The 25,046-nt window shown below is 43.4% G+C and overlaps 1 protein-coding gene across 6 annotated transcripts in view; it reads left to right on the top strand.

Annotated features, from left to right (window-relative positions):
- COBL (cordon-bleu WH2 repeat protein) overlaps positions 1-25,046 on the top strand; it is a 271,535-nt gene that overhangs the window by 117,273 nt on the left and 129,216 nt on the right. For 3 of the 6 annotated variants that reach the window (XM_058534813.1, XM_058534816.1, XM_058534812.1), the window contains exons 5-6: positions 4,897-4,994; positions 8,610-8,684. In XM_058534813.1, the coding sequence (XP_058390796.1) occupies positions 4,897-4,994; positions 8,610-8,684 (173 nt within the window). The remainder of the gene's footprint in view (positions 1-4,896; positions 4,995-8,609; positions 8,685-25,046) is intronic. The other 3 variants (XM_058534817.1, XM_058534815.1, XM_058534814.1) reach the window with 1 other exon arrangement.

Raw genomic sequence — 25,046 nt, 5'->3', positions numbered from 1 at the left:
GGACCCTGCAAGCCCACAGTCATCTGGAGCACAGGGGTGAGGCGTCCTGAGAGGAAACCCCACTAAGTCCAGCGCCCCCTCTTTGATCTCCACGCGGGGCGGGGCACACTGGTGCAGCTACCTGCCCACTGCATGTGGAAGTACTTCTGCCCTAGGGGACAGAGCTGTGCCCAAGCCCCTGAGTCCCCCTCTCCCCGGCCTCGGGCACCCTGCAAGGGATGCTCTGCCTGGGACACCAGCAGCATCCCCAGAAAATAAAGGACTCACACCCAGCATGGCGGGGTACCTGCTCCAGCCCAGTGGCTGACATCCCTTTCATCTGGACCATACTGGGCCACGTGCCTTGCTGTCTGTGAAATATTTGATTTCCCTTCCTGCCAAACACCTCCATCCCACTCTACTGACAGTCAAGTATTTGAGAAGAAAAGAGAACATTCCAGAGGATGCCCATGAGGAGCCCTCTTCTTTGTGCCTCTTGGGTGACATCCCCTCCCCAGCCCGCAGCTGCTTGAGAACCCGTGAGGGCCGCTGGCAGGAGGACATGTGTTGCTAGGCAGAGGCCACCTCCTCTGGAATTCCTGGAGGTGGCAGCTTGTAAAAAGCAGAAGGCTTTGCTGCCACCTGCTTCCATGGCGGCACTTAGCAGCCTGGTAGCTGCGGGCTCTAGGGGATCAAGGCCAAGAATGCAGGCCTGCTTTGCAGTTGGCCTTCTCCTGCGTGGGCACAGACACCCCCCATCTGAGGCCGATGGAGGGGCCAGGGCCTTGGTCAGGTGCTGCTGCAGATCTCGAAGCTTGCCCTCACTCTCTCATTGCCTGCCTTTTCCAGTTCTTCTGACCAAAACTCAGTCGGAGCCTTCCCTGAGCCGTCGAGGTACAGTGAGCCCGAGCACTGCTCCTGCTAGGCTGCACTTTGCATGGCTCTGGGCTCGGATGATGCACGGAAGTGATGATTGTGTGCAGGACCTGAGGGAATGCAGTTGTGGCTTGTGGCGCCTCTGGGGGCGTCTTGCTGGCTGAAATGAGGTTATGGTTTGGTTTGACTCTCTGGTTGGCTAAGAGAAGAATGTCTCTTAGAGGACAGAGGATTTGCTGTGTGGTTCTAACTGGTAAGAAATGAAGGAGGTTGTTGTAAAGAACAGGTCCTTTATGAACACAGAATTTCTGGGCAGAACAGAGGTGGTACATGGGGCAGAGGCACTGTTTCCTGCTCACCTGTGCTCACCTACCCTCAAGGTCCATCCTGCCTGCTTCAGAATTTGGGGCAATGTGGATTGTGAAATTTAATCTTTTCTGTCATAGACAAGTATATAAATGACTAGTCCAGATTCTGCATTTATCCTGACACCTATTTCTTATATATACACGCACCAATATATGTATATATTTACATATATATGCATATACGTACACACATATACATAGATATATACTGATAGATATACATAGATATATGCACATATATATTGGGATTTTAATGAACATTTTGGACTATATATACATATACACACATACATATTCAAAAAAGTTCATTAAAGTCCTAATGAGTGCTTATAGTTTACAGACATTTTTATCCATGTGTATTAAGTGTTTAATAATAGAGTTTGTTTCTAGAAAAAAAATTAATGAAAGGAACTGTGTCGGTCTAGAACCGCAGTCCGTGGTGTCATGTCTGGCAGTCCCGTGGCCTAGGCCACCATTCATATTCCTCATCTGTTGTTATCTGATCCGTAGTACAGTACAGATGAAGATTACAGAAAGAAGGATTCTCTTTTAAGAAACACCGTGAAGGGAGTCGTTTTGAGCAGAAAACTCATATGTGTGAAGGCTGTATCAATTCTGGTTGCTTTGATCTGGGAACACGGGCAGGCTGAGAGTAGCAGAGAGGGGGGCCCAAAGGCCCTGTGTATACGTGGTCTTGTTTGGTGCTCAGCACTTAGAGACTACACGTTGTGAGAATTCCCATGTCGTGTACTTGGAAATGCAAACCTGGTTCTCCTCTTGCAGGTACTGGCCTGGTGACCTTGTTGTGGTCACTGGACGGTCCTGACCTTCAGTTTTCTCGTCCGGAAGAGTGGGCTCTTTGGACTCGTTGGTGTTTAAAGCTCCAGCAGCTCCATCCATCCCTCTGCACCCTCAATTCATCTTTACATTCTCCAAGTCATTTTGATGCTTCAGAACAGGACGTGCTTTCTTATGGATTAAGCACAACCTCCCCTAAACTTTTATTAATATTTAAGTTTTAGTGAATTAGAGTAAACTAAAACAAAATAAATGTCATGCTCAAGTTGTCATTCGTCTAGCCATGGATTCCAGGTCTGCTGTGTATGTTCGCGGCCAGGCTATGTATCGGTTGCCAGTTACTGCTCTGACTGTGCAGCAGGGCCCTGTGGGGATTTGGCTGATGGGAACACTGTAAGGAAAACCAGATGCTCTTGCTGAGCTCTCAAGCCGAGCCTTCTGCCGCGTCTGCCGAGTCGCAAAGGGCTCGCAGGAGGCCCCTCTCAGTCCAAAGTCACCAAAGCCTCTCAAATCAGACCACCTGCTTGGGCCTGGCTCAGGGCTGGGTGCTGGGTCCCTGCCACCTCCAGACAACTGCAGGCTGTGGCCGAGCAAGAGGGCCACTCGGATCACTGTGGGGCAGCTCTGGTGCCAGGGCTGTCCCTGAGCCTTGAGTCCTGTGGGCGTGGTGGCCAGCCACTATCACTGTTGAGGAGAGAAACAAGAGGCTCCATTTGATAGCAATTTTCTGATCCCGTCTCTCGTTTTTGTGGTGGTGTAATAGGGTGCAGCAGTAACATGTTCTCTCTCTTGTTCATCTGTCAGGTCTTATAATACCATGCATTTTACGATATCCGTGTCGTATACCAATCAATTCTAGAAACATCTTAGGTGTAAATACACATCTTAATACATACTGTAGTTTACATATAGCTTTACCCTGTAGTATAGTATACGTTACCCTTTACAGCTCTGTGCTCAGTAGAGGGTCGTGATGTGATTAGCCGTGAACTCCGTGTGCACACGTGTCTGCGTGGATGCACACCTCGTGACTGAAGCCAGCCGGCTTGCTGGTTTGGATGTTGTGTGATGTGGAGGCTGCTGGTGAGCCCGGCTGGAGCCGCCTGCACGGAGCTGAAAGTCCTGGCCCTGGAGACTAACCTGAGCCTTTGCCACTCGCAGAGTGATTTAGAGAATGCGTGTGCTTGAATCTTGCTTTGTTGGGTAGACCGTATTAGTGTGAATGCATACGTTACTAACGCACTGGCTTTTCTGTCTGTTCTCTGTTTGGAGTATGAGATTCTACGTTAGCAGATAAAAAAGTTAACTGATGTTTACCTTGTTTCGGTTGATGTTTTTATGGTAGAGTTTGTATAATCCTGGTCGAGATTTTCCCACTATTGGATTGGCACTGTGGCTGTCTAGCAGTTGGCAGTGGTATGGGGAAATTCATTTTTCTCTCCTTTGGGAACACCTAAATTATCTGTCCTCTTGCCATGTCTGTGTGCCTTGGTTGAGAAGGACTGGACAAGTTTATGATAAAGGCCAGGAGTGGCTTCTGAGTGTCAGCAGATCAGGGAGTAATGATAGCCAGTAGTCATAGAGCTGTGTGTACCAGGCACAGTTCTCTGACTCATCCCCAGTCTGCAGGTGAGGAAACTCAGGCCTGGAGCTGCGAAGCAACCTGCCCACGTACGCTGCACACCTGCCAGCTCTTAACCTCTACTGCGCCGGCTCTCAAGTGCGTCCCCGCAGCTTGAGCATCCCCAGGGGGCTTGTTAGGGCAGGGTGCTGGGCCCCACCCCCTGAGTTTCTGATTCGGGGTCTGGAATGGGTCCAGGTTCCCAGTGCTGCTGCTGCTGCCGGTCCCTCCTCGCCCTGGGAACCACAGCCCTTGGCTCTGTTGTCCGCTGCCTGACAATTCTGGGCTATGGTGTCCCCATCTGGAACATAAGAGGGCCAGTTCTAGCTCTAAAATCCTGGTGAAGAAAACATCAAGAAACAGAGAAGATAGAGGATGAGAGCTCAAAAAAAAAAAAAAAAAAAAAAAAGGGCCCCCTAGAGAATGTAATTAAAAAGAAAAGCATTCTGGCTGAGGTGGAGGAAGGAAAATCTGGAAACATGGGTCCTGGAAAATCTGAGGTGATTATTTCAAACACCACCTGTGTAAACCACTGCTGTTATTCCATGTTCTAAAAAGGAGTAGAGCCCTTCAAGCAGGAAGGCCATTGATTTATTTTATGTTATTAGCGTTTTTGCCTCACTCGTAACTCTTAAAGTGGATGTTTTGCATGGGCGTTGTGGTCCTTACAGCTGTGCTGTCCAGTCTCATGGTCCCGAGCACGTGTGGCTGTGGGGCACTTGGAATGTGGCCAGACTGAACTGAGGTGTGCACACTGTATTTTGAAGACATAGTGCAAAAATGAATGTAAAATGTCTCACTAATATTTATATTATGTGATTAAATGATAATATTTTAGTTGTGTTGGATTAAACAAAATATATTATTGAAGTTAATTTCACCTGGTTCTTTTTGATGCCACTACTAGAGAATATAAAATTAGGTATATGGTTCCCTTTATTTTTCTATTGGGCAGCACTTCCCTAGAACTTTTAGATTTGTTTTTTTCATTCTCATACGGGGTACAACCACACCCAGAGAAAAACGCCACCATAATCACTAACGGAGTGTAAGAACCTCTAGTGGTTTCATAAACGCGACTGGAGGCTGTGAGATGGCTTGAAATGCTTTGAAAGAAGTAGTTGATGGTTTTACCCTCTTATAAGAACTAAAATAAAGTTTAAGAGTAGAGGAGTCATTCACTGAGATTTTTAAAGTGAAGTGTTTAATCTCTTTCATATGCTGAAAAATAACTTCGTACTCTTTTCTTTCCAGAAACCTTTAGAAAATCATCACTTGGCAATGATGAGACAGACAAAGAGAAGAAAACATTTCTGGGATTTTTCAAAGTTAATAGAGGAAGCAATAGTAAGGTAATGGATTGAATACATGTATGATTTTGTATTATGTAAAAATAGTTTCTTGAAATGTTTATACTCAACCCATCTTGGAATTTCTCTAAATATGTTTAGGAATATTAATTCCTTCAGGAAAAGGGAGCTTATCAGCGTGCACTAACATGACTGACTGGTACTTCCACACTTGAGTCCTGAAGCCATGTTCTTGGGTAACGGTGTTTACTCACCGTCAGAACATGAAGCCCTGAGCCCCTCTCTGCAGATACCTGCACAGTACCTGGCGTGAGATTGATGCTTAGTAACCGTTTTCTGCGTTGATGAATGAGTGAATGCACGGTACAATTAAGTTTATACCAAATAGTCAATGTCCCTGTAGATGAACTGAAGCTTCAGAACTTGTTTAACGTATGAAGCCTTGAGGAAGAGTATTAGATGTTGAACTAGCCCATTTGCTAGTAAATTTTGCATATTCTTCGGTCCTCCCAATATGACTTGGGAAAATGCTGCATAAGTTAATTTTATTGTAATCTTGCTGGCCTTTATTAAATAAATCTTAGCATCTTATTTTGGATATAATGTTATAGAGTCATTTAAAGTCATTGTACATGGAGTAAAAATGAAGGTTTTTGGAATCATGTATGCAATTCTCAAAACCACAAATGCCTTCTAATTACCAAGAAAAGAAAATGCTCATTATCCTATTATGTGTGTTTAAAAGGTGCATTTTGCTAAAATCTATTATTTTCTCCTTACTAATAAATGAGACTAAAAAGGACAAAGCCGTTCTGGTGAATGTTGGGCTTCAATACTGTCAGCTCAGTTTGGAAATGTGCACCATCTGTTCAGTTTTAGAAGAAGTGTGAGGAAGGTGGACTCAGGTTTGTTGAGAACCCTCTAGATCCATTGCATAGATCTGTGCATCTGTGCACCAGCTGTGTGTCTCATTTCCCAACCCTCAGGGGCCTGTGGTGTCGGAATGACGATTCACCCCAGGTTCGCTGTTGAGGACACTGGAGCTCAAAGAAATAAAAAAGCTTGCTCAGGGTCCCAGGGTTAGATCCCAGGTGGGTCTAGACTGTGGAGCCAGCGGCTGCCCCTGGCCGTGTGGAGATTCCGAGGCACCAGGTCGGTGAACACGCTCGGTGAAATCTGAAGGTCAAAGGAAGCTCACCAGGCTGAACCGCAGGGTGCTTTATTGTCCTTAGGAGTTTCCCACAAACCTCAGCTCGGTTTTTCTCTGCCTGCCCCGATGCTTTGATTATGATTTTGTGCTTCTCCTTTTTATTATATGTGCTTTCCTCCATGTTTCCGTGTGTCCTTTGGAAATCTGTGCTCAGTGTGCATCCTCTATGTCAGATCTTTGAGCCTCCCCTCCCTCCCTTCTCCTCTCCTGTCCTCTCCATTCCTGTCAGGATTACTGAAATTACAAATTCAGACTTCTGCATATGAATGTCCCTTCACTCTATAAATGTTGGGTTTTTTGGTTCCTGAAATTTTTGAGGTAAGTTTGCTGGGACTGCCTTCACCGCTGTCCCTCTTGGTCCTTAGGACACCAATTCACGGTAAAATCTACCATTTCTTCACACTCAGATCTCAAGAGTCATTCTTATTGTGTCTTCCTCCTTTTGAGAGATGAAACCAGTAAAAAGTCTAGAAATATTTTTGTTTTAAGCAAAATAAGATAGCCTGAAGCACTGGAGACTCGACTGACTTGGCTCCCGGGGGATTGGCAGGAGACGCCATGGAAGGATGAAACACCGGTGAAGAGGCCGCAGGCGATGCAGCCTGCTCTGTGATTGCACGGGACTTTTCCTGCTGTCCCTCTCTTTCCTCTGTCTTGGACGGGCTAGGATTACTTTTCCTTTCTCACATGCGTCATCTTTCCCTCTCATTTATTTCATTTATTTTGCTCTAGACTTCCCTTATTCAGCTGAATCATTATTGGGTTATTTGTTGTTGTTTTTGGCATGAACTTCTTCGTTCCTTGTTTCTCTCCGTTTTTGTTGTTTGAGCTGCTAAATGCAGCCTGATTGAATCTTCTAGAAACCTGGTGAGAGAGGTATTATCAACCCTATTTGCAGGTGAAGAAACTAAGCTGTGTAGCTCTGGGCTAATTATAGTGCCAGCCAGCGCTGGGGTTCCGCCCCGCCTGTCCTCCGAGCCCTCGCTTATTCACGCTGTGCGTGGCTTCACAAGTCTGGGTCTCTATTTTTCTTCATTAATAATAAGAGGATTTGGAGTAAATCGTTTTTTAAATGACTTCTAAAATTCTATGATGCCTGATAGTCTACAGATGTCTCTACAGAGAACAAAGCACTAAGAATAAAGAAATAGCAAGGCATTTAAAGCTAAAGTGAATCTTGACTGTATCTCCTTAAAGGAAAAAAATATACATGTGTGTATATTTGTGTGTGTTGTGTGTGTGTGTATATATATAAAATCTCAATAGAGATTGTGTGTGTGTGTGTATATATATATAAAATCTCAGTAGAGAATATACTTAAAGGGATATCATTTTGGCTGAAGTAGATAAGGGCCAATATCTTTCCTTGTTTTAAAACTTTGGGGGCCGGCCCGGTGGCTTAGCGGTTAAGTGCGCGCGCTCCACTACTGGCGGCCCGGGGTTCGGATCCCGGGCGTGCACTGACGCACCACTTCTCTGGCCATGCTGAGGCTGCGTCCCACGTACAGCAACTAGCAGGATGTGCAACTATGACATACAGCTATCTACTGGGGCTTTGGGGAAGAAAAAAAGGAGGAGGATTGGCAATGGATGTTAGCTCAGAGCCGGTCTTCCTCAGCAAAAAGAGGAGGATTAGCATGGGTGTTAGCTCAGGGCTGATCTCCCTCACAAAAAAAAAAAAATACTTTGGTATTGAAATACCAAAATTGTCAGGTTTTGAAACCTGACAATTTTGTATCATTTTGACATTATTTATTCTCCTAACGCAGTAGTTCTGTAAAGTACCTAAGAATCACCTTAAGACCTAGTTTAACAATTGGCTTCTTGGGTCGTGTCCCCAAAGATTCTCAATGGGAGGTCAGGCTGGGGCCCAGGAGCTGTATTTTCCAGTTGCACCCACGTGATTCTGTGCCTGGTGGTCAGCACACCATCACGTGGAACATCCTCTTAAGCAGTAAAGAGATATCATTATGGTTTTCCTCTTATGGATAGGGAGTGAGATAGTGAGTGAATTATTTCTACGTACACCCAGTCAATGAGCAATGCAGTGTAAACTGAATTTAAAACTTAGAAATCCTCAATACCTAGTGAATTATTTCATTTTCTGAGCTAACTCCATTAGCTCAGACCCACTGCTGTTCATAGTGCATATTTTCTAAGCTAAAGAGATGCTTTTGAGAAAAAGGAAAAAGAAAACTCATCCTTGTGAGTCATGAATTTCAAAATTGTGATTTGCAGATCAGCGAGCACTTTGGTTAAGGGCTGCTTTAGAACAGCTTTCAAGTCCCGAGGCCGAGGGACATGGCCGTGGATTTCAGCATTTAGTGTAGACTCTCCTGCCTTGGAGGATGGCCATGGTGGCATTTCTTGCCTCAATATTAAGGACGATTTTTTCGTTTGAACTTATTTTCACCTGGAGATGACGTGGGTTCGTGCTTGTGTTCTAGGCCGAGCAGATCGGGCTGTCGGGGGTGGACAGCGATGAGGACGCCTCAAGGTCGGCGTTAGGAAGGGGCGAGGACGTGAGTACTAACACACAGCAGGTGCTGCTTGCTAACCGGGCGGAGCTTCTTGCTGCTCTGCACGGCCTCCCAGAAAAGGAAATTAAAGATTAGTTTAGTTGTCTTTTGTTTTGGGGTTTGTTTTTTTTTTGTCTAGATAGATGCACAAAGCTGCATATGGCTTCGTTTTTAGTTGTCCATGCTACATTTGGAAGATGTGAAATATTTAGTTTCTATTTCTCTGCACGGTCCGCATGATCAGCAGGATCCTTCGTTAGAGTAGCTGAACTTACACTCTCTGCAGTTACTTCCACACATTCTCAGGAGCAGCTGTTGGTTTTGGAGCTACATGGCCCTGTTTCCTAGTACTGGATCTACTAGCTCCTAAACTCTGTGACTACACTTTGAAAGAATTTTTTAAATCTACCTGTGCTCGGGGCTGGCCTGGTGGTGTGGTGGTTAAGTTCCCGTGCTCCACTTTGGCGGCCTGAGGTTCTCAGGTTCGGATCCTAGGTGTGGACCGTCGCACTGCTTATCAAGCCATGCTGTAGTGGCGTCCTATGTAAAGGAGAGGAAGATGGGCATGAATGTTAGCCCAGGGCCAGTCTTCCAGAACAAAAAGAGGAGGATTGGCAGATGTTAGCTCAGGGCTAATCTTCCTCACACACACACAAAAAAAGTACCTGTGCCCCCACTTTTCAAAGTCGGCATGTAAAAAGTTTCTTCTTAATTTTAAATACTTGAAAGAAAATAATTCATAATATGTTATCAATATTGATATCTTAAATGTAGCTAATAAAGTTTGATACTTACTCTCACTTTTTAAAAATTATGTAGACAAACTCTTCTAGAACAGTAAGACACTTTGCATTATGGCTCTTTTCCTTGATTTCACATTTCCATGACAGTCCCTGTGAAAAGTTTTATTTTTCTCAAAATATTTTTTATGCTTGAAAGTCTTTTATAAAACCTTGAAATGAAATGTAATATAAGATTAAAATGTTTATCTAAATTAAATCTTTTGTTTCATGTAATCATAAAGCTGTAAGTAGGAAAATATTCGTCAGATTGAGTTCCTATTACAATTGCAAATAAATAAAAACAACAAAAATATATTACAACTATTGATATATAATTGTTAAGCATGAAAAGTAAATTTTTTTGGAAAAGATGTCTTTTAATAAGATGAAAGTTAATTTTTTCATTTACTCCATATATCAATAAACACAATTTATTGATAAAACTGGTAAGTTTCAACATTAATTCTGTGACTCTTCATTTTTATTGGTTTAAGCTCTAAGGAAAAATTTTACATAAATAAGTACATGAGGATGGAAAGTTCTGTTATAGGAGCACCTTTCCATTCTTTGAAGTCTTTCTGGTTAACCACATAGCGATCTATCATCAGAAATTATTTTGAATGATCTTTTTTCTGTACCTGATTAGATTCTCTTTCAAATCTGTCAATAGCCAAGATTTGGAAGCCATTTGACTTGCAAAGAGATTTGTTCTTCAGTCACACTGAAGTGACTGACTTCCGGGAGGGATAAGAAAAAAATACTTAATCAAGATTTATCAGATAATAATTACACTCATTACTCATTGGCACTTTTTTTTTTTGGTAATGTTTGAAGACATCTCTCCTAATAGAATAAATGCAATAGAAACAGATGTAGAAACCAAATAATATATGTGAAAGAATTTTTTAAATTTAAAGTGTTATATACAGTAATATAAAGGAATATTACAATTAGGTATGATATAGTTACCGAAATTGTGTAAATTGTTTCTAGATAATTTAAAAACGTCAAAATGACCAATTTGACATCATACTCTTGTTTTTATTCTTTTTATATTTTTCAGTAGTCTCAAGTTAGAATTCCATGCTTCGCAGCTGCTGATTTTACTAACATGTTGATCTGGGCTAAGGAATAGCAAAGCCGACTAATTTTTTTTTTTATTTTATTGAGATGTAATTGACATATACCGTTGTATTAGTTTAAGGTGTACAACATAATGATTGATATATGTATATATTGTGAAGTGATCACCACAATAAGTTTAGTTATCTATCCAAAAAAAAAAAAGTGTAGTTATGTATGGTGATAGATGTCATAGGTAAGGTTCGAGGAAATTGAAATATTATCAGTTTTCACTCACTTTCGCCAATATAGTATTTTTTAATGAAATTATTTTAATCTTGCCCCAAACTTTAAATCTATTTTTGTCAAGATCTTAGATTTATAGATTTAGCTCATTCAGTTTATGAAGAATGCCTGCCGTGTAAACTAATTGGGAAAATGAACCCTCATCGTCCAACCAAAAATCCAAATCTTTATCTCACTTCTGATTCTAACAGTAGCTGTGTTGTAATGTTCTCAATTCCTCACGCATCACTTTAAAAACATATGGGTTTAATGCCCTGGACTTAATGCTTTTTTTCTCTTTTAATGGCCGTATTCTAATGCTCTGTGAAAATCAGCTCTCAACGTTTATGACAACCAAATCTTGTTGATTTCCAACCTGAAGAAGGATTTAACATGTGGTGGGAACTAAGGCTGAGCTTGAGCCCAGGTGTGGCAGCAGCCTGTCCATAGAAATGCTTATGATCATTCTCATCTGAACCCAAATAAACATGAATAAAATTATCAATGATTTTAAAGAAAATTTCTCCTTCAGTTGTATAATCTTAAGCAAATCTTTACCTGCCATAACCACATCAGCTGTGCTGGGTTTTTTGCTATAAAACAGACTTAAATCAACTGAGAATGGTTTGAAATGTCCCTTGACTCATTGGTCTATAAGGCTTATCGTTTCCTCAGTCTCAACTTTGGCCACAAATTGTTAGAAAATGGCTTATAATATTTCATGCCCTCTCCAAACTATGTCTGTGTTTGAGTAGGGAATCTATTTAATTCCATTGAAGGGCTTGGCCACTCACACCCCTTTGGTTATTACAGTGTACCAGGTATTATAAGTTTTTCTACAGAAATGAATGGCAGCGTAAATTTTGTAGTGGGCATTGTTAATTTGTGTGTTTTTTTTTCCTCTCTAATCCAACATAAGAACACATTCATGACATAGATAAATGATAGATAGATGGATGGATAGATAGATAGATAGATAGATTAAACCAAGGCAAGAACTTCATAGGAAATATCCAAAGCATTTATAAGGAAAATTATAAAATTCTAGAAATACACACGAAAGTAGAATTGTACAAATGGAAAGACATACCACATTCTTAGATATGAAGACTCAACATCATTACGTCGATCAGGTTTTGTTGTAGAGCTAAAGAAGTTGATTATAAAGTTTGTTTGGAAAAAGAAACAAGCAGTGATAGCCAGGAAATCCTGAAAAGCAAGAGGGTGGATAAGTCTTACTAGTTTGGAAATGGCTTTTAAAGCCTCTATAAGTCAAGCTGTGTTATATTGGTCACAAATAGCTCAATGGAACTGAATAGAAAATCTAGAGCCAATTGAAGATGGAAATATGATATATAACATAGATATACAACATACAAATCAGTGAAGGGAACTAAACTTATTATGTGGCATTGGAATCATTGAATAGCACAAAGAGAAAGATAAAATTGTATATGTTTTCACAGTAAACACTAGCATGAAAACAAATGGATCAGAAATGAAAATGTAAAAATTGAATCCATGCAAATACTAGCAGAAAACAGGAGTTAATTCATCTATCAAGTGAGAGTGGGGACTACTTTCCCAAGTATGACTCAAAATCTAGATGTGATAAGGAAAAACTAATAAATTTGACTTCAAGAAGAAGAAAACTTTCTTGAATGACAAAAGAAAGAAAGAAAGAAAAAGAATATTATAGGCAAAGTAAAAATCCAAATGACAAATGTGGGAGAGGTTCTTTCAGAAATAGAAGATGACAAGCTGGTCTAGATAGGTATGAATAGAAAGGTCACAGGAGAAGAAATATAAGTGGTGCATAGATAAATGAAAAAATGCTCCAACTTACTCATAATGAGAAATACAAATTAAACCTACAATGAACTTCCATTTATCACCCATTAGATTGACAAAAACCCAAAAGTTTGTCAGTGCACTCTGTTGGCTAAGCTATAGGGCCCTTATAGACATTGCTGAGCAGAATGCAAAATGCTGCAACATTCATGGTGGGGAATTTGGCAATATCTAGCCAAATTGTATATGCAGTTACTCTTTGACCAAGAAATCCTGCTTCTAGAAATCTATCCCAAAGACTCACTGCCAAAAATCTAAAACGATTCATGTGCAAAGCTGTTTATTGCAGCATTGTTTACTGGCACGAGATGGAGGCAACCCGAGTGCCCATCCGTGAGGGGTTGGTAGAGTAAACTGCGGCATGTCCACTGGTTGGGCACCGCGCAGCTGTGGAAGGGAAGGAGGAAGAGCGTTATGTACTGAAGTGGACTGTGCTGTACGATACGCTTTTTTCATTTTTTTAAGTTAAGGATGACTTTTACTGAAAATCAAAGTCAGTAAATGAAGCTACAATGTGGTAGATTAATTATTGGCCTGGAGATAATTTACTGGGCTTGAAGCCCTAGGGCAAGACAGCACTTAATATAATAGTAGTGGCCAATGTGACAATGACCACAGCTGCCACCACCTGCCTGCCTGTGCCAGGCACATGCTAGTTCTGTGATCTCGTTTCATCTTCCCCACAGCACTGTAAAGTAGGTGTGATCTTCCCTATACAGACACAGAAATTCCCAATGTTCAGAGGTGAAGAGGTTGATCAATCTGTTGATGTCTGTTTATGCTTATTGATATGTTTTATATTCATGTTTATATTTCTTTTCGACTATTATGTCTTATTAATGTCTGATATCATGCTTCCTTCTATCAAGCATGTTGGTGATGTAACATTCCTCAACAGCACTCTGCTATTGTTTTTGTTTTTTTTTTGTAAAGAGGATCAGCCCTGAGCTAACATCCATGCTAATCCTCCTCTTTTTGCTGAGGAAGACTGGCCCTGAGCTAACATCTATTGCCAATCCTCCTCCTTTTTCTTCCCCAAAGCCCCAGTAGATAGTTGTACGTCATAGTTGCACATCCTTCTAGTTTCTGTATGTGGGACACGGCCGCAGCATGGCCGGAGAAGCGGTGCGTTGGTGTGCGCCTGGGATCCGAACCCGGGCCGCCAGTAGCGGAGCGCGTGCACTTAACCGCTAAGCCGTGGGGCTGGCTCCCTGCTATTGTTTTTATAGATTTCTCTAAGCCATTGGCTTCTAGTCTGCGGGTGTCCTCAATCTTACTTGAGCTGGGATGGGAGAGCCTCAGGGAGCGGTTCACTCTGCCCTCTCTGCCCTGCACGTGTTCTTTTTCCAGGGCCGGCAGTTCTTCCTTTAGCCGCGCTGTGTGGCAGGGAGAGGACATATCCTTTTGTGTATGTCCAGTAGTAAAGTTAACCCCGCTCCATCTCCTCTTGCATTGCTCCCTGCCTTAGGTCCCATAAGGCGCTTGGGCGTTGGCTTCGCAAGAAAACAGCTGCAGTGATGGATATTTGCCTCACTGGTGCCCCCCTGTTCTGTGCCTTTGTGCAAATGGTAACTTTTAGTTTCAGTTCCAAGCCATAGTGAAATCTCTCTGAAGGGCACAGAGGTAGAGAGCTGGCCTCGTGGAGGCTGAGTGCAGGCATCCACCGTTCGGGTGTGAGAGCTGAGCTTTTGGTCCCACGCAGCATGGGGGATCTCTCTGTCTCCACTTTCTCATCTGTATAATGGGCATGACACTATCACTCTGCGGGATCTTTGTAAGGATTAGCAACTATAGAGCTCACCTAACACCCTTAGATAGCATTCTAAAATGAGAGGTAACTTGATTGGAGTTTTATTAGAAAGTTTGTGGATATTATTGTTTATTATTTATCTTGAGAAAATGTAAGTGGTTTATCATATCTATAACCTGAAGAGTCTGAAGAGAATAGATTTGCATTTAAAAAAAATGTATCCTAATGTAGATGGTCAAAGTAATCAAATCTTCCCTGGAAAATGTAGTTAATTTGATGTAAACTAAAGTTTATTCTAAGATACATCTTCATTTTCGTAATCAAAGGAGCTTTGAATCATAGCAAATATAATTGTCTCCCACATGATTTCAAGCAGTTCTCCTGGAATTTCACATTTTTCAGAGAACTCTCCCTTCTGTATTCGTGCATGCATAGTGTACAGTTCCTTCATTCCGCACATCTCACCCTGAGACACGGAAGGGGACGTGCTCAGGCGCCATTGGAGGGGATTAGTCGTGAGGTGGGAATGGCTCTCAGGTCTCTTTGTCCACCCTCTGCTCTTTTTCTGAGTCACGTAAACAGCAGTGATAAGCCATGCGCACTGATGGAACAAGGTGCCTGCATTGATTTGTAACTCAGCACACACACAGAAACACCATATGGGTCTGGTAAAGTGGAAAATGCTCTGGTGTGGGAGTCAAGTCACCCGTGTTCTAATCCTGGTTCTGTTATTAACCGTGAGATGTTGAGTCAATTGTAAAATGAACTGTCGGAAGTAACTGGCCGTTTGTGGGCCTCTTGCCTTGGTTAAGCAAATGCTATCAATTTGACTAATCTAAAGGTTATCAACATGAGCTTCTCAGCTTGCATTCATTTTTACCATAAAAAAGTCTTTTGGTGAATGATTTAAAAAATCATAGCCTCAGTTAAAAAAATTAAAAATCATCTGGGGACGTGTTCCCGTGTGCTCTGTTAAGGCAGTTATGCAAATATTCTGTGATCATAGTCTTTGCTTTTCATGGTGGAAGGAGTCACTCACTATCTTCTGACATGATTTCCACATCCAAAGCCCTGATGCATTTCTGAATTCAGGTTGAAGTGTTCCCCATGAGTAGCCTGTCTCTGATGGACTATCGGGGTCCTGTACTTAGCAGACCAGAAGCGTATGGGGATGCCCACCAGTAAAGCGACACTCTTGGAAAAAGTTATTAGAGACTAAGTTGTAGAGAAAATTCCACAATTTTAGCTGCCCTGAGTCCCATGCTTATCAGAGATCCTGTACTTCTGCCCAGCTTGCATAGGCCTGTTAAAAATCATGTCTTAAGTGGATTCTAAAGAACTTGCAAATGCCCCTGGAAGTGTGTATTGAGTCAGTTCTGCCAGCAGGGGGCAGCATGTTCACAAGCACAGCGAGACCTGCTGAAACTATCCTCCTGGCCTGAAAAAGCTAAAATTCACTGTTTTGGGAGTGTTCACAAATTGAGAGCAGAAAAATGTGTCCCAAGGACTGAGCCACATGTTTGTGATATAGAACTAATTTTTGTTATAAATCAGTTTTGAAGAGATACCTTAAAAGTATAGCTTGTACCTTTCGAAAGTGTTTTATATTCAAAATTATATAATAAATAGCATATGGAAAGTTTTAAAAGTGGATGCCTACAGTCCAACACAATTTTTTGTCATTTTGTGTATTCTCTTGAGCCTTTCTTCCACTGCATTGTACATAATGCCAACTCTGAGATGCACAGAGAGGTGCTTTTTCCACTTAGCATCACGTCATTTACAATTTGCTCTGGTACAGCATGGTCTCTTAATAATTTCTTTAAAGGTTGTATGATCCTCCATGAAGAGGGGAAAGCATGGCTTTTTCTGTTTACTTGAATGTGGATTCTAACTGTCACACGTACACTTCTCTCACCACTGAGGGCCCCATCTTCCGCGTGTGTGCAGTGGGTTTGTGCTCACCACTCGCGAGGGTTCCTACGAGGATTAAATGAGATTGAACAGGCACCAAGCACACGGATGCGGTTGTAGTTAGGACTTGATAAAGTGGCCTCACTCTGCCGCCTTGCTTGTTGCTTTTTCCTCTGGCATTATAAATAATGTGAGGGCCGTCTTTGTCCCAAAAGCCCTTTTTCATTTGGGGGGTTTCCTTATGAAACAGACTTGCAAAGATATTAGGGAATCAAAATCAAATAGTGCAAAGGAAAGAGACCCTAAAGTATAATTTAGAAAAATGATCCTGAGCTGCTTTGCATACCTGTTTGCCCATTAAAAGTAACTTTTAAAGTTTTCATATCACACACTCTCTAATGCAAATCTGGAACTGTCAGAGGAAGGTTTTGTTTTTAAAGCTTGAATGAGTTTTTTTCCAAAGCCTCTTGTTCTTAGAATGAGAATAATGTGTAACTAGAGTCTGAAAAGTTGGTTGACAGTGCCTAATGCCAATACTTAGTTCTCAAAGTGAAGAGAAGAAACATAAATTTTTAACCTCTTGGCTGAAAATTTAATGTTTGTATGGATGAGAGATAGAAAATATCCCTTTCAAAATAGGATTTTCCTTATGTTCCTTAAAACATGAGTATCTGTTTTTTTCTAATGTCTGTATTTCTTTTGTGACCTTCTCCTTGCTCTTTGATGGACATGTCTAGAACTATAGAATCTCAGTTTCCTCCACACAGGTTGGTTGAGTGAGTGGCATTTAAGTTGCCTCTGGAACCAGAGAGCAGAGAGAAGCACAGCTCCCAGTCCCTCGGCCTCCCTTCCCATCTTGGGAAATGGCAGTTCTGTCATCACAGTGGCTTAGGCTGGACCTTGGAGTCCCTTTGCTTCCTCTGTTCTTCCACACTCCATCCGCAGTCCATCCTCAAATCCCGTCTGCTACCCTCAGAATCCCACGCTTTGCACACCTCATGGTCACCTCTCTCGCGGTCCCCCGGTGGCTCCACTTCCAGCAGCCTCCACAGTCTCCTTCCTGGTCTCGCTGCTTCGGCTCCTGCCTTGTCCACTTAGCGGGCAGAGTGAGGCTTTCAGGTGGGTCCTGACATGGTGCCCCACTGCTCAGAGCAGCCTCACCTCACTCATGGAAGATAGTCCACGTGCCCTCCCACCTTCCAGATGTTCTCCCCCAACCTCTTCCCATCATGGGGACATGCTCTGGGTTTCTAGACCCACTTTTCTTGTGTCTCAATCTAGACTGTTGAAGAAGGAAATTGACGGTGGACTGGAGCTCCCCACACCGTGGCTTTCCCCAGATTTGTCCTTTCAAATGATGACCAAATCCTTGTCCCACCTGTTTCATCACACCCCCCCCATCACTGTGCCTCTGGCCCCCACCTGTCCAGCCGTGAGCCACACACCCACATCTACTCGGAGTGTCGTGAGCCACGTGTGAAGTCCAGCTGTGCTGTCCCTGGTAGTCTTCTGAGCTCCTGCTGTAACAATCAGAGAGGAGAAGAGCACCTTTTGTTTGGACTGAGTTTTTATTGCTGGGTGTCTGTTGGTCTGCGGGCAGTGTGGCTGGGCTGCCATCTGCTGTCCCTCGCCCTTCCCAAAGTGAGGCCTGTGCCCTGGGACATTCTCCAGGATCATGTGCGTTCTCCAGGTCTGCCTCCAAGGTGACCGGGGTCAGAGCCCTCTGGGATGGTGCTACCACCCTGGGGCCTCTCAGAGCCCCGGCCTCCCTTCCTCTCCCCTTGCAGAGTTTGGGCTGGATTTTTCCCATCCACGTGGCCTTTGCTCTCTCTGCCCAAGTCATATTTTCTTGATTTCTCCATCTTAAATTTGCACCATGTTAACCTAGATTCTTTCCTTTTCTTCCTGTTGAGCCGTCATTACAGGCCTGGACTCCGAGTGAGTGAGTGAGGGGGCGGACTCCCCCCCGCCTCTGTGAGCTCTGGCTCCGCCCCTTAACCACAAACCCCACTTTGAGGATTTCTTCTCCTCTGCAAAATTTTGGCATAGTTCCAATTCATAAAAAATTGCAGAATAAGATGAACAGTCACGTTTAGCCAAATTTATGTCATATCTTTGTGTTAATTTCTAAGAAATTCAGCAAACACAGATGAAGCTGCTTGTATGACCCTAACATACTCCACTCCCTCCTTCCTTCCCCAGGGGTCACAACCCTTTGGAAGGTTTTATATTTTAGTAAATATAGTGAATGGGTATCTGTCCATGAACAGTATGCAGTATTTTTGCATCTTTTAGCCATGTATGTGATGATTTATTTTTTAAAGTCTGAATCTTAACTCAGAATAAGAACAGTTAATGTTGGGGAAAAAAAAAACAAAGAAGGAGAGAAAGAAGGAAGGAAGGGTGGAGGGAGGGAAAATCGAAGCAAGAGAAGAGGGCAGAGCCTGTTCTGAAATAACTAATCACAGGTGGTCCTCTCCCTCTGCCCCTGCCCAGCCGCTCTCTGGGCAGACTGTCTCCGAGGCTGTGCTGTGGGAGACCAGAGGACACTTGAGATACAGAGAGGAGCCAGGCCAAGCCCTGAGTTCAGGAAGGACACACACAGGGGAGCCCCTCTCCTGGCGCTGTCAGACTCCAAGTGCAAGGGCACCGTGGGTCTTCTGAGAATTCCGATTTGGGATGGGGCAAGGGGCAGCGATTTGGCATTTCTTAGGAGCTCCCAGGTGAAGCTGATGGTGCTGAGGTGCCAAGCGGGCAGCGCTGCTGCAGCCGTGGATCAGGCGTCGGGGCGCACGGAGCAGGGGGCAGCCGTCTTGTGCGGGAGGACAAGGAGGGTCTGCGGAGAGAGGGGCAGGCTCAGCTGGGACTCGGACCGTGAGCTGGTCCGTTGGGAGGACGTGGGGAGAGGCAGGCCTGGTTGGAGTGGGTGCCACCAGCACAGGGGACAGACCAGACGGGATGGTCTTGATGATTGTCCATGCTGTGCGTGTGTGTTCATGCATGTGCATGCGTGTGTGTGTGTGTCAAGGGCAGTTTTTAATGACTAGATTGGAAACACGTGTACCCTGAAACAGACTGCACAGAAGACTTACTACTTCTCTGTTTCTGGCACTCAGTCTGGGTGAGACAGGTCAGAGCTTTCTTTTCATCTCACGATCAGAACGATGCCCATATTTGCGTGGCTAAGAATGTTTGCTGCCCAGGTGATATATTGTGTGTCTATAATTACATCGTAAGCGAGACTCTTGTGAATGATGGCCTCCAATAAAGCTTAATACTTACGTGTGACGTTTCCTGCCGGGTGACTCCTGGTGAGCCTAGCATCTCCTTTTGGAGGAGACACTGAGATCAACTTTCAGGAGGGACATTTCAGAAATTTTGGCACTGAACTTCAGACTGGGATAATCTGATAAACTTGAACAATAGCTACTGCTTGGACATTCTGAGAGACAAAAAAGGAAGGAAAACCAAGAACAATAAAAAGGTAAAGAAATATTTCTGCCTCCCTGGCTTAAAAAAATATATATATATTTACTATGAAAATATATATATATTTAGTATGTAAATATATATGTAGCTATTATATAAAAATATATACTATATGTTATATAGTATATAAAAATATATGTACATATTTTTAGTCATAGTGTTTTGGTTGAACTATAAGAATACATATTTAGTAATATTTCATAATTGTCTTTGATATTTATTTTCTTTTAGCATAATGTATTTCTGTTTTATATTGTCTGGATGATTTTCTAGCTTTATAGCAAAAATATATGAGCAAATCATAAATGCAAATGGTTATGAAGCTTATTCTTTTGAAAATATGATTTATAGAAAAAGATATGGTTTTCATTTGCGTTTGAATTTCCTTGGCATCTCTGTCTCAGCGTGATGTGAGTCCTGTGTGGCTGTGTGGAGGTTGGCAGCAGTGAACATTAGCATTTCCATTACTGAGGATGCAGGCTCTCCTCCACTGGGACCTAGAACAGATGCTTCAGGTCGATTCTAAACCATTCAGGCAGATGACTTACGTATTACTAGGTGGATGTGGTGCTCCTCTATTTAGGGTCCATTAGGTCAAATGTTGACTGGTTTGGAGGCCGCTCTGTTCAACACATACTAGACCTTAGGTATCGGCTTCTGAGAATTCCTTAGTTTATGGGAAAAAGGGTTGAAATCTGTGGGAATGAAGTCAAGAGTCATATGAACTCTGCAGTCTTCCTCTTACCAGGTAAAGCTAGCTGTCATTATTTTCCTTAAAATTGTACATTGATGACTCTGGTGGTGCGTGGTTTCTAACTCTCTCTTTCCAGTCACCGCAGTTGGTGAGTCTGTGCCAAGACTCACGCTGTCACTGCCTCTAGAGGCTCTGCTGATGTCAACAACCACCGCAGCCTGGGGTTGTTGAGAAACTGCGGTCAGTTGGTAGTAAAAAGGGGAAATGACTTTAAGCTCTATGTGGACCAGCGTCCTTATTATTATTGTTATTGTTATTTTCCTGATTGTATCCGAGCGCCTCGTGCAGCGCCTGGCGAGAGGAGGAGCTCACAGGCACCGTTGCCTACACGCGTGCCGTGTTCGGAAGCGCAGCCCGTGAAAATTGACTTCCAGTTCGATTTGTTAATACTTTATATTCTACGCTAAAGACAGACATTTAGTATAAGCAAAGTTAGGTTAAACACAGAAAAAAAAAGTTATTAATGCTGAAGCATTTATCCTGCTGCCCCACACAATAAATTTTCATGCAGAGATTTTGGATAACGGTTTCCTCATTGGAGGGGACAGTGGTAGGAAGTTCAGATTGAGAGCTGGTCTTCCACGGTTCCGCTGACAGCTCTGGGGCATTGTCAACACCCACTCCTCTCCTTGAACCGTGGAGGTCAGGGATTGGGATGACCTGCAGGTGTGCCAGTGGCCACCTTTCCAAACGCCTGCCAGACACTAATGACACCCATGGTCCAGCCCTGCTCTGTGACAAGGACACTGATTGTCAAGGAGAAGGGGAGGTGCTCCATGTCCCAGGTGCGTTACTGGGGCAAAGGCAGCTGAGAGAGAAGCTTCATTTTAATGTTTTGGATGAGTCACAGTGATATCGATTGTCTTCTTAAAGTTATACCGAGGTTTGCTGCCTCCTTTGGAATATTGCTGCTCCACCCGAACTGTGAGTGTCAGCTGCGTGGTACCTGTCCTCTGAGGCTCTCAGAGCCCCTTCATATCTGGTCCTCGTTGCCACCACCTGGGGAAGAGTGGTAACCGCTGCCGGTCCTGGTCCCCAGGGAGGAAAACTTCCCTCTGCTTTCCGGGTGCTGTGCTGGAGCTGCGTTCTCCCTCTGAAACTAGCAGAGGCCGGCATCTTCCACTGTCACGGGGAGCCAGGCGTACCCCGGCTGCCTTCTGAGGAGGAAGTTAGAGACAGCACAAGGAGGGCATTTACTTTACTCTTAAGAAACGAAGACTAGAAGTTAGGGTGCAATGGTTAGCGATGAGAAGACGTGGACTATACACATAACTAGTTGCTGTCAGATAATTCTTGGAAATAATACTCTGGACGTTGCAAGTTCAGCAGGACCAATGAATCAAGTGTGCTCATGGGACATGAGTCTAAAGCCTTGCTCCTGTGTAGGATAGAGCTCTGGAGCTGTTTGGAAGCTGAATGTGGGGGCAGGTTATGACCAAGGGTTGAGGAGGTCTGGGATGCTGGCCTGTGGTCACTCCCATAAAGAGCTGGGCTGTGCCAGTGTGGGGCATAACACATTAGTCCCTACCTTTTCATTGTTAGATCCAGCAACCGGTCACCTTCTCAGACTTTCTGCTTAGGGCTATTGTTTAAAATGGCAGTGGATTTTCTTCCTCAAGTTTGCACAAATTCAGGGCTTGTACTATGGGCTGATATCAATGGCAGTCAAGCGCTTTTGACTATGCCCACCATATTATAAGGGTGAGTTAAGCTGCTATAACAAATAAGTTGCCAAAATTCAGAGGCTTGGATAAGAAGTTCTCGACTCCTCTCATAGTATTTCCAAGATTGAAGCTTTCCAGGGGTGGAGGCACTAACCTTTCAACAACACAAGAGTCTAAGATGACCGCAGTTATCTGCCTCTCCATCAGCTGGAAGGAACAGCGATGAAAGGCCCTGCAGAAGGTTCCCACGGGCCGGTCTGGAAGCTGCATGCGTGTCACGTCCGCTCACATGTTATTGGAGAGAACTTTGATGTGGCTACAGAGAGCTGCAAGGGAACCTCGGAATTACGGTTTAGCTGGCTGCTGTGGGACAGCACTTAGGTTGAAATCTAAGAAGGAGAATGGATTTTGCTGGATAACTGGCAGTCCTGACATTACCCCTGAGGTGGGACCCAAGAGCCTGCAGCCTTCTTACCATGTCTGCATCTGCTCTCCTCCTTCTCTGGATGATCAGACAGGAGAGGCTCTAAGAAAATGGTTTGAGTTCACATTAACTTGCTGTCAGCAGCCACTTGCTCATTTACTTTGTAAGAAAATATAAGCTTATATGTGAGATTTTAGGTAATTGAACACTCTGTAAACCCAAAACAGAAGCACAACAAAATCTTACAGCAATTTTTATTTAATAACACACATTAAATGTTAACTTTTAATATCTCAGTAGTGAAATTACTGAAATTAACATTTCAATAATGAAATGTTAATATTAATAAATTTTCAATTAAATTTCAGGTTTTCAATGAATAAATAAATGGAAATATTAATATTAATAAAATAAAAACTGATTCATTCATGAAATATTACACAAAGTTTGGGGGAGATTATGTTTACATTTGTTTTACCACAAGTGTAAGAATGATTCCTTATTTTTATTCTAGTGAATTGAAAATTATTTGCTAAATATCTTGCTACTGTATATATTAATTACCAGCCATAATAATTAATTGGTAGCAATAAGGCAAAATTGGCAATGATATATTATTAAGAAGCAGAATGGCAGCACTTGAAAGCCTGAGTCCTGTGTGTCTAGCGTTGGTGATGTGCTTACGAAAGGCGTCCTTTGTGCTGTAGGCTTCTCCCCGCAGACAGCACGTGTTTGATAAGGACTTAGAGTCCCCTGTGGCAGCCAGGACCCACCGAAGAGGACTAGAGTGCGGGGTAAACTCGAATGATGTTTGAGTTTAATCTTAGGAACACACAAGAGTGGCTGCTCCCTAGCAGGCGGGGGTAAGTGGTCCTCAGCCATAGGTGAACGTGATAGCCCTCATACCTGGAAAAAGGCTGCAGCTGGGTTCGGTTCCTTGGTGGCCCCAGACGTGGAGGGAAGATCTGAGTTAGAGAATGCCCGTGCTGGAGCAACCAGAGCATTCCCATTTTGGGCATGGGGGCTAGAAATGCCCCTAAGACCATCACCAGCCCCTACACCTATCCCTAGCCCATCCACAGGCAAATCATATGACGAGGATGAGAGCAGATACCATTTCCAAGCAGACTTGTACTGCCAATTAATTTGTACAGGAAACCGCTTTTGGTTTTGGAATCCTGTTCTGCCTTTTCCAACTCCTGCTTAGCCACAGGGGATGCAGGTAGGGCCGTGGGAAAAAGCAGCGCCCAGTGGAAGGGCTCATGGCAGTGGGTTTAACTAGAGGAAGGGGCTACCTGGGAACCTTTGCAATAGCAATTGGTAGTCTGTTGCCAGTTTTTCCTCTTGCTTTTGGTCTGGCAAATGTACTAATGAGAGATGCGGGCAAGATGGTTTCTATAGGAATACAGACAGCTCTGGGAATTTAATGCCAGAACAGCTTGCGTGAGGGATTCATGGGGCCTGGGGAAGGAGAAAGTGAGCCCAGGGTGCCAACTAAATTGAAGTGGCACTAAGTGTCTGGATAATGTGAGGCGTGGGAGTCGGTGTACTATTCAGCAAGCTACAGATACAAGGACTTTTTTAGTAAGGCAAAGTAATTGATTTTTATTTGACTTATAATTAACATGGTCCCCTTTTCTTAAATTCTTTCTCACCTTAAATCAGCAATTACCAGGCATCTCTGGAACACTTACAGTGTCTGCTCTGTCTTGTCCTGAGCCCTGACAGCCCTTCCTGGGATGTTCTTCTAGCTTTGACTACTATTCTACTTTAGCATTTCCTTTCGTACTACTTACATCTTCATGACATGGTTGTAGAGAGTGTGCATCAAAACTTATGACTTTGGGCCAGCCACAGTGGCCTAGTGGTTAAGTTCGGCGTCCCGCACTTTGGCAGCCCAGGTTTGGTTCCTGGGCGTGGACCTACACCACTTGTCTGTCAGTGGCCGTGCTATGGCAGCGGCTCACATACAAAAAGAGGAAGATTGGCAACAGATATTAGCTTAGGACGAGTCTTCTTCAGCAAAAAAAAATTGTGACTTTGGAATAGGAGTTATTTTGTCCTGAGATCACATGATATGTGAGTTAGAGGTGCTTTGAAGCCAGAATCAGATAACTAAAACACTGATGCACCTGAGGGGGGGACAACCAGAGGTCATTGGTGAGCAGGTGGTAAAGTTACCTGGCATGTCCACTGGGGGCCTCCCAGGGTTTGTGCTAAGTCAGGCATGAGCCAAGCTCTGGGTCCCTTTCTGCTCGTGAAGAAGTGATTCAGAGACCCAGCTAAGTAAGCTGGGACATCTCCCCTATTTTTTGCTTGTGTGATTGCTTTTCAGTTTCTTTTAGGGCTCGTAGCTCCTCCTGACTGAGAATTTGCAGGGCTGGTCGCAC

The sequence above is a fragment of the Diceros bicornis genome, chromosome 41, assembly GCF_020826845.1.
Source record: "Diceros bicornis minor isolate mBicDic1 chromosome 41, mDicBic1.mat.cur, whole genome shotgun sequence".
NCBI lineage: Eukaryota > Metazoa > Chordata > Mammalia > Perissodactyla > Rhinocerotidae > Diceros > Diceros bicornis.
This window is presented reverse-complemented; position numbering and strand designations above follow the sequence as displayed.